The sequence below is a fragment of the Nerophis ophidion genome, linkage group LG03, assembly GCF_033978795.1.
Source record: "Nerophis ophidion isolate RoL-2023_Sa linkage group LG03, RoL_Noph_v1.0, whole genome shotgun sequence".
Taxonomy (NCBI): domain Eukaryota; kingdom Metazoa; phylum Chordata; class Actinopteri; order Syngnathiformes; family Syngnathidae; genus Nerophis; species Nerophis ophidion.
In genome coordinates this window covers 17,743,174-17,754,780 of record NC_084613.1, presented here as the reverse complement: position 1 = coordinate 17,754,780, position 11,607 = coordinate 17,743,174, and the positions used below count along the sequence as shown (strand labels likewise).

Sequence of the window (11,607 nt, the reverse complement as noted above, 5' to 3'; positions counted from 1 at the left end):
TGCCAAATTTTCGGAATTAAAATGTTCCGTATTTCTCAACCGATCCAAACTATTCCAAAGTCAAAAATGCTCCTTGCTAATGTTAGTCAGTTGCTAGCATGCTAAAAATATACTTGACGCATGCAAGATGTTAGCATGCAAGATTAAAAAAAAATTTTTTTTTAGATATTTTTTCGGGCTTCATATTATATCTTGGTACTGTTAGCATGTTGACATAAGCATACTAGCCTTTTCTGTAAAATTTTCAGACATACACCTCAAACTCTAATTCTTACTGTTAGCATGCTAGCGTTAGCATGTTTAGATATTTTGGTATTCAAGCCATGCTAACTGTTAGCATGTTGACATTATCATTCTAGTTTTTGAGCAAATTTTGCCAGTACACACCTCAGAAACTGGATATTTTGGTTTTTGACAGATGCTAATGGTTAACATGTTAAAATTAGTACACTAGCTTTTTGGCCAAATTGTTGAGATGTACACCTCACACTCATATATTTTTGGTACTTGATGCATGCTTACTGCTAGCATACTAACTATTAGCATGTTTAGATATTTATACACACATATATATATATATATATGTTCTCTTCTGCATTTCCCTGGCAGAACGGCCATTTTGTTGTCAAGGACACTTTTTAACGCAATAAAGTCGGGCTTCTTATGGGTTGAGTTTCCCGCTGAAACGACTGGACAACAATTGGAACTCGGGAATGTGCCGATCCATCGGCCATTCGTCAGTATCATACACTCATGATCAGTATCGGTCGCATAAATCCCTGAACGGAACATCCCTAGTTGTGACTAAATCCAGAATAAACATTGAGCTACAAGTTGTAGTTTACTAACTTGCTAAACTACAGAGTATGTAATAAGTACTAAGTACTGATCAAATACGGTGAGTATAACCTGAGCTGTGTGATACTTTGAAAGATGGTGGCAGGAGTGTCGCCGTGGCAACGCATATCTAGCTACTCGCTAAAGAAGGGCTAAATGCTACTCTGGGCTTCACTTCCCTCTCAGTGTGGTTGGTGTGGCAGTAAGCGTCTTGACCACATGACTTCTGGTTTATGCCGGTGCGTACAGGAATCACCACGCCTTGCCAACCGAATTGAACACCGGCCACGTAATTCTCCGTCAAAACACCGGGGGCAGTGTTTTCACCTCCATTGTGTGGCTGTCTTCCAGTTGGCGCACTTCGTTATTGGGAGATTAAAAAGCCGAAATTACTGAAATAAAAAGTCTTAATTGTGAGAGACAAAGTTGTAATTATGAAACAAAAATTTAAAATAATGAAATAAAAAGTCGACATTTTTGATAAGAAGTTATAATTAGAGATACAAAGTGGTAATTATGAGACAAACCATTTAAATCATTAAATAATAAGTTGAAATTTGAGATAAGAGGTCATGATTATGAAATACAAAGTGCTAATTATGAGACAAAAATTTTCAATAATGAGCTAAAAAGTCGAAATTTTAGATAAGAAGTCATAATTATGAAATGCAAAGTGGTAATCATGAGACAAAATGAAATAATGAGATAACAAGTTGAAATCTTAGATAAGAAGTCATAATTATGATACAAAGAGGTAATCATGAAATAAAAACTTAAAAAATAATGAGATAAAAAGTGGAAATTGTTGATAAGAAGTCATAATTATGAGATACAAATTTGTAATTATGAGACCAAAAATTTAAATAACGAGATAAAAAGTTGAAATTTTAAATAAGAAGTCATACAGTAATTATGAGACAAACAATTTAAATAGTTAGATAAAAAGTCGAAATTTTAGATAAGAATCATAATTATGAAATACAAAGTGGTAATCATGAGACAAAAAATTTAAATAATGATAAAAAGTCGAAATTTTAGATAAGAAGTCATACTCATGAGACCTAAAGTAGTAATTATGAGACAAACAATTAAAATAATGAGATAAAAAGTTGAAATTTCGAAATAAAAAGACATAATTATGATACAAAGTTGTAATTATGAAATAAAAACTTGAAATAATGGGATGATAAGTCGAAATTTTAGATAAGAAGTCATAATTATGAGATACAAAGTGGTAATTATGAAAAAAAAAAATTAAATAATGATAAAAAGTCGAAATTTTAGATAAGAAGTCATAATTATGACATACAAAGTGGTAATTATGAGACAAACAATTTAAATAGTTAGATAAAAAGTCGAAATTTTAGATAAGAAGTCATAATTATGAAATACAAAGTGGTAATCATGAGACAAAATAAAATAATGACATAAAAAGTTGAAATCTTAGATAAGAAGTCATAATTATGATACAAAGTGGTAATTATGAAATAAAAACTTAAAAAATAATGAGATAAAAGTGGAAATTGTTGATAAGAAGTCATAATTATGAGATACAAATTTGTAATTATGAGACCAAAAATTTAAATATTGAGATAAAAAGTCGAAATTTTAGATAAGAAGTCATAATTATGAGACCTAAAGTAGTAATTATGAGACAAACAATTAAAATAATGAGATAAAAAGTTGAAATTTCGAAATAAAAAGTCATAATTATGATACAAAGTTGTAATTATGAAATTAAAACTTGAAATAATGGGATAATAAGTCGAAATTTTAGATAAGAAGTCATAATTATGAGATGCTAAGTGGCAATTATGAGACAAAAAAATTAAAATGAGATAAAAAGTTGAAATTTTGAAATAAAAAGTCATAATTATGATACAAAGTTGTATTATGAAATAAAAAGTTGAAATAAAGAGATTAAATGTTGATTTAAAAAAAAACTCATATTGGGGATTATTCCAGGTATTAGTGCTATATAAATAGAGACCTCTTACAAACTTTTTGCCATAATTTCGACGTTTTATCTCAAAATTCGGACTATTTAGATTATGTTTCGAACTTTTTATTTCATAGTTATGACTTTTTATCTCATAATTTTGAGTTTTTATTTCGTAATTTCAATTTTTTTTCAGAGTTTTGATTTATATTGGGAAAAAAATATTACTTGATTTCACACATTCACACATTCTTTATAAATACAGGCCATTTACCATTATTTCTGACTTTTAAACTCATGATTCCAACTTTTTATCTCATATTTTCGACATTTTATTTTATAATTACGAAATTTTATCTCATAATTATGAGTTTTTATGTCATAATTTTGACTTTTTATTTTGTAATTACGACTTTTCATCCAATAATTAAGACTTTTTATCTCATAGTTTTGACTCTGTATTTAATAATTTTGACTTTTTATCTCATGATTTAGACTTTTTGTCTCATGATTTCTACTTTTTATCTCATTTTTTTCAACATTTTATTTTGTAATTATGACTATTTGATCTCATAATTACGACTTTTTATCTCATAGTTTCTACTTTTTATTTTGTAGTTACGACTTTTTATCTCATAAGTATGACTTTTTATCTCATAGTTTTGACTTTTTATTTAATAATTTCGACTTTTTATCTCATGATTTAGATAGTTGTCTCATGATTTCAACTTTATATCTCATATTTTCGACATTTTATTTTCTAATTACGACTTTTTATCTCATAATTATGAGATGTTATCTCATAGTTTTGACTTTTTATTTCATAATTTCGACTTTTTATTTCATAATTTCGACTTTTTATCTCATAATTTTGACTTTTTATGTCATAATTTCGACTTTTTATGTCATAATTTTTACTTTTTATGTCATAATTTTTACTTTTTATGTCATAATTTCGACATTTTATTTTGTAATTACGACTTTTTATCTCGTAATTTTGACATTTCATTTTGGTATTACGACTTTTTATCTCAAAATTATGACTTTTTATCTCATAGTTTGGACTTTTTATTTCAAAATTTTGAAATGTTATCTCAAAATTCAGACTTTTGATGTCACAAATGTATTTTTATTTCATAACTTTTAAATTGGGTATTGCTCCAGGGATAGTAAAATTCTATATAAATACCGACCATTTACCATTATTTCTGATTTTTTAGATCATGATTTTGAAATTTTCTCTCCTATTTTCGACTGTTTATGCCATATTTATGACCTTTTATCTCATAATTTTGACTTAATTTTTTTTTTTTTAATCTCATCATTTTGTTTATTTGGTATCATTACAGCGATAGTAAATCATCATACAAATACTAACCATTTACTATAATTTTGACTTTTTTCATCAAAATGATGACTTTTTACCTCATGATTTCAACTTTTTATCTCATAACTATAACTTTTTCATCTCATATTTTCAACTTAATCTCTTAATTATGACTTTATTGATCATAATTTCGAATTTCATCTCACAATTTCGTCTTCTCACCTCATAAATCTGACTGTCTCAGAATTACGACTTTTTATCTGGTAAACGGTAGAAAGCGGGTTCTTCTGGAAGGCCAGTACAGGCGACCAATCACAGACCTTACGGTACTGTACGTATGGCAGGTGTGCCTCCACACAGAAGCATAAACCAGGACTTAGACCAGAGGTGTCCAAAATTGCAGACCGTGTTGTGTTTTCGTATTGTTTTGCAGCATTTAAAAAACAACAACAGTTAAACAGAAAGTGTCAATAGTTAATCTATCTTTTTCGAGAGAGCACAGCTTGTAAAGTACGATTCATGTACGATATTTTAATTGCTCAGAGAGTAATGTATTTATGTGAGTTCAGATTGGGGAGTGTTGTTTTTTCTGATGGAGTAAGACGTTAATTTCTCTTGTTTTCATGTCAGCATTTAAGCTAGCGAGCGCCAGCCGACTTGTCAAGTAAGTAAACAGTGTCACCGGTCCGTGGCTTTATCAAAGTTTTATCAATCACAGTTGTACCTTCATTTTAAGTTAAAATGGTTATACTAACCGTGGGAAGTTTTACCGCCATTTATCTTGATACCGTTTATCCTTATTTTACCGTTTATCCTGATTCAGATGTGAATCGATTTTGTTTGTGTGCACCCCTGCTGTTTAGAAAATAAAAACAACACGATGGCCTTCGCATCCTTTCAGTTTTGATTCGATTTAGAATCGAATCTCAATTCAAACCAATTTTCACAATGTAATATTTGGTATAAAATTTATAATAAACATTTTTCAAAACATGTTACATGTAACAAAAGCTACTTCTGGTTGCAGGAAGACGGCCTAAAAAATATTCAAAAAAATTAATTCAAGAAAAAAAAAAAATATATATATATACATATATATATATATATATATATATATATATATATATATATATATATATATATATATATATACATATATATATATATATATATATATATATATACACATACATTTTCTACCGCTTATTCCTATTGGGGTCACGGGGGGCGCTGGTGCCTATCTCAGCTACAATCGAGCGGAAGGCGGGGTAGACCCTGGATAAGTCGTCACCTCACTGCAAGGCAACACAGATAGACAGACAACATTCACACTCACATTCCCACAATAGGGCCAATTTAGTGTTGCCAATCAACCCATGCACACTATATATATGTATATGTATATATATATATATATATATATATATATATATATTTATATATATATATATATATATATATATATATATATATATGTGTGTGTGTGTATATGAGTGGGTGTATATATATCTATATATTACACACACACGTGTATATACACATATAAACATTTATATACATATATATTCACATATATATATATATACACTTCTATATATACATACACATACATATATACACACACATACATACATATATACGTGTGTGTGTATATATATATAGATATATGTGTGTGTATATATATGTGTGTGTATATATATGTGTGTATATATACATGTATATACAGGTATGATATATATATATATATATATACATATATATATTACACACATGTATATATACATAAATATACACATTTATATACATATATACACACATACAGTATATATACGCATACATATATACACGCACACACACACACACACACACACACACACATATATATATATATGTGTGCGTGTGTGTGTTATTTTTTTTTTGTGTACCCGCTGTTTAGAAAATAAAAATATTAAAATGGCCTACGCATCCTTTGATTTTGATTCGATTCAGAATCGCTTCTTGATACAAACCGATTTTCGCTACATATTATTTGGTGTAATAATCATAATTATTTGATACCAATAAAATACTTTTTTTTTTAATTCGCGATTCGGATGTGAATCAATTGTTTTGTGCACACCTGCTGTTTCGAAAACCAAAACATCAAAATGGCCTCGCACTCTTTGATTTTTGATTCGATTTAGAATTGATTTTCAATGTATTATTTGGTATACTAGTGATTCAATACCAACATAAAAACAGAATCAAAAATTGCAATGTGAAACGATTTTTTTCGTGGACCCGTGCAGTTTGAAAAACCAAAACAACAAAGTGGCCTCGGCACCCTTTGATCTCTGAAGGGTCTGGACACCCCTGGCTTGGGCGGGTCAAAGGTCAAGGAGGAACGCCACGGGGCTCAAATGTTTGCTGGCCAGTAAACACATCAAGAGGTAGAAGAGGAACACAAGGAAAGCAAAACGACAAAACCTGTCGTCCAGCTCCTTCGCCAAACACGCGGGCCCTCGCTTCCAAGACGGAGTGAGCAAAAAGTAAGGCCGGTGGAGTCCCTGCCGGAGCGCCACCTTGAGGCGTAACAGAAGGATGTCGGCAGTGGCGGGAGGGCGGCGGGGAGGGACACGGCCCTGAGTGCGGGACAACAGTGCATGCTTCTTTTAACGAGCACATGCGCCACTGAAGAAGAGACGATATATTTGAAGAAACAACACCTTCCTCTTGTAAACATTTCTCTACTCGCTGACGGGGTCCCGTGGAAACGTACCGAGCTCCCGCCTTCGCCAAACACCGGCCACGATCCCGGTGCGCGGCGGACCCCGTGGCCGCCAGCGTCAAAGCTGAAAAGACGAAGAGAGGCGGGCGCAGGCCACCAAGACCCCTCCCCGGGAACCTCAGATCCGGCTCACCCGCCGGGTGAGGAGCGGGTGCAGCGGCGGCAGGGGACACGGCGTGTACGGCGGCGGCAGGGGGCCCGGCTTGATGCCTCGCGTCCTCATGTAGGACAGGAACTGGTCGGGGATTTCCGCCAGCACCTCCTTGGCCAGCCGCGCCATGCTGAGGATGTGGTTGCCTCGCCGGTCGATGTAGTCTCGGAAAGGGACAAACTGCAAAAAAGACGGGAACATGGAAGATCGTATTTCATGGCTGAGGACTTTGAACCCCCGCGACCCCAAAAGGGAATAAGCGGTAGGAAATGGATGGATGGATGGACTTTGAACATTAGGAAACTTTGAAAGAAATGTCACGCGATCGTCACACTCATAATAATGTTTAAAAAAACCTCATTTCTACTTTCTTGTTGTACTTGTAGTTTTAGTACTTGTTGTAGTTTTTTGTAGTTGGAGTACTTGCTTATTTCTAGTTTCATATACATACACATATACGTACATACATATATACATTTATAAATATATGTGCACACATATATACACACACATATATATATATATATACATACTGTACACACATTTGATATATATACACATATGTATATATACAGTCATATAGACACACACATTTATAAATACATACACACATATTTGTATATACATATATATATACATACATATACATATGTATACACATATAAATATACACATACATAATACATATATATATACAAACACACATATATACAGATATACACACATATATACACATTTACAGTATATACGCACACACACACACACACACACATTTATATATGTTCTATAAATATATATACACACAATTTATATATATATATACACACATTATATATACAGATTTTTTAATACATATATACATACAAATTTGTATATGTACATATATAAGTATATATACATACAAACACACATACACACGTATGTATGTATATATGTACATATATACAATTATTTACAAATATATACATACATATATACATACAAACATACATACATACGTATGTATGTATATGTATGTATATATATATATTTATGTATTTAAAAATATATATATATATATATGTGTATATATACACACATTATATATATATATTATACATATATAAATACATATATATACATATATACATGCATACATACATACATACATTATATATATACATACATACATTATATATATATATATTATACATATATACATGCATACATACATTATATATATATATATATACATATATACATGCATACATACATTATATATATATAAATACATATATACATGCATACATACATTATATATATATATACATATATACATGCATACATACATACATACATTATATATATATATATATATATATACACACATATATACATGCATACATACATACATACATTATATATATATATATATATATATATATATATATATATATATATATATATATATATATATATATATATATATATATAGTTGATGCAGGGGTAGAGCTTGCTTGTGATTAGAGGTGAACATGTAATATTATATTAATAAACATATGTAAAAATATTGTATATTGTGTGACCGTGTATTATATTAATAAACACATGTATAAATATTGCATAGTGAGTGAACATGTAATATTACATTAATAAACATATATAAATATTATAGAGAGTGAACATGTAATATTGTATTAATAAACATATGTATAATTATTATATATTGTGTGAACATGTATTATTTTATTGATAAAAATATGTACAAATATTGTATATTGTGTGAAAAAATAATATTATTTTAATAAACATGTATACATATTGTATAGTAAGTAAACATGTAATATTATGCTAATAAAGATATGAACATGTAATATTGTATTAAAATATATGTATAAATGTTATGTGAACATGTCATATTATATTAATAAGCATATGTATATTGTAAAAATATTGAGTATTGTGTGAACATGTAAAATATTAATAAACATGTATAAATATTATGTATTATGTGAACATGTAATATTGTATTAATAAACAAATGTATGAATATTGTATTGTGAGCGAACATGTAATATTATAATAATAAACATATGTATAAATATTGTATAGTGAGTGAACATGTAATAGCAGATGAGAGAGTAAGACACAAAGGAGATAACAATGGTGGGAAAACAGGAATAAGTCATATGACCTCTTTCCACTTGAACCCCAAATCCCCGTCAAGACTTTGTGCTGAGTCGACACATTGAGCCTGGGAAAGTTTTATTGCATACCTGCACGATGTCCCTCTCGGCGTAGCGTCCTTGGGAAGAGATCCTCTCCTCATCGCCGTCCAGTTCAATCATTTCTGTGGGAAGAGACCATCGCTTGAGTGGACCAATCATGGCGTCATGAGCGTGTTGGCTCCGCCCACTCGGGTGTGACGACATGACTGAGAAGGCGTGGCTCCGTGCGTTACACCATGAAAACATGCTAGCTAGCGAGCGTGTCACAAACCCGACATTACTAGGAAGTGGAATGACGCAAGCAGAAGCAGGGATGACAGTGATGACAGTGTTACCACTTTCTTACATACGTTGTAAATAATACAGAGCAAACATTTACTTGCATTACTTCCACATTATCTTGGGATGCCCTGATCAATGGGCCACTCATGAACTTTCAGTGTCATTCCAATCTATAGGTGTGTATGTGTGTGTGTGTGTGTGTGTATATATCTATCTATATATATATATATATATATATATATAGATATGAAGAGTTCATACGCAAAAACCGATAAACGCCATTTTGATAAAGTTTAGCCCAGCCTCGGTAATATATAGTCCACCACTTCTATTGTGGTATACCAAAATCAATTTGTTTGCAAATGCAGACAAATGCCGCTTTTAACGTCATTTTGTTCAGCGTTTTATTGCAAAGGCCGATAAGCACCATGGATCATTTATCACAAAAGCCGATATATCCGTTTGCCCAACCAGCGCTGCAGTACGGGATCACGTGACAAACAAAATGGCAGCGCGCTCGGACTCACTCAGTGTTGTTATCCACGCATGAATAATTTGGAAGCTTCTACTGTGAACACTGTTAAGCCAGCGAAAAAAACTGACGTGTTGAAGTTATTTGATGTTGGCGCTAGCACGCGTGTCCGTGAGTTTTACACCGCTGCGTTAAACGATGTTGTCGAGCATGGAGCTAATGTCGATAGCGATGATGAGTGAGCTGTTATCTGCACAGGAGTGTTTTTGATAGGCAAACCAGGTTGAGCATTTGTGCTTGTTTTTATTAATAAAACATTGTCTTCATTGCAACACTGTTTTTTCATTTTGTGCTGAAAAGCACAAGGTAAATATGTGAGGTCACAGTTCCAGAAAAGCATGTCCGGTTAGCAAGTACGAAAAAACAATGTTCGCAGGGACAGCTAGATTTATACGTACCAAGGGATCGAAACTGTTAAATAATTAAGTAAATAAATGTGAACAGTTGTTACCTTGAAATGTGGCTTTCGATAAATTTCACGTTCTGTTTTTCTCTCTATCTTTATCTTGAATATTATGCGAAATAACGACCGCAAAGAAAACGATTTTGGAGATATCTGTTTTTGCAACATATCATAATTTGGATATATCTGCTTTTGACGTAAAACCACATCAAACACTCTTATTTGAAAGCCATTCATTACATCAGCATTTCTTAAAAGTTTAGGCTTTCATGACTTGCTTATGTTGATATTAAATAAACCATTGTACGCTTGTATATGTACCGGCAACACCAGCAGGCAGAAAATCGTTAATATACAGAATCGGTCAAAATGGATTTATCTGCTTTTGCATATGAACTCTTCATATATATATACATATATATACTGTATATATATATGTATATATGTGGGTGTTTGTGTATATATGTACATATATATATAAATATGCATATATACAGTATATAAATATATGCATATATATACATATACATACATATATATGTATATATATATATACATATAAAATAAATAAATAAAAGATAAATGGGTTGTACTTGTATAGCGCTTTTCTACCTTCAAGGTACTCAAAGCGCTTTGACACTACTTCCACATTTACCCATTCACACACACATTCACACACTGATGGAGGGAGCTGCCATGCAAGGCGCCAACCAACACCCATCAGGAGCAAGGGTGAAGTGTCTTGCTCAGGACACGACGGACGTGACGAGGTTGGTACTAGGTGGGAATTGAACCAGGGACGCTCGTGCTGCGCACGGCCACTCTCCCCACTGCGCCACGCCGTCCCTATATATGTGTATATATACATATATATATATGTGTATATATATATATATATATATATATATACATATATATATATACATATATATATATACATATATATATATATATATATATACATATACATATATATATACATATATATATACATATATATATATATACATATATATATATATATATATATATATATATATATATATATATATATATATATATATATATATATATATATATATATATATATATATATATATCAATAGCCAATCAGATCTATGGATGTACACACACGCACAAGCACGGACGCACCCGCGTGCAC

At 31.3% G+C, this 11,607-nt stretch overlaps 1 protein-coding gene across 1 annotated transcript in view; it reads right to left on the bottom strand.

Moving 5' to 3' along the window:
* Positions 1–5,931: 5,931 nt before the first annotated feature.
* LOC133549233 (copine-8-like) overlaps positions 5,932–11,607 on the bottom strand; it is a 161,118-nt gene continuing 155,442 nt past the window's right edge. The window contains exons 19-20 of the mRNA XM_061894450.1: positions 9,277–9,350; positions 5,932–7,201 (exon numbers count right to left, since the gene is read on the bottom strand). Of these exons, the coding sequence (XP_061750434.1) occupies positions 6,989–7,201; positions 9,277–9,350 (287 nt within the window). The 3' untranslated portion in view covers positions 5,932–6,988. The remainder of the gene's footprint in view (positions 7,202–9,276; positions 9,351–11,607) is intronic.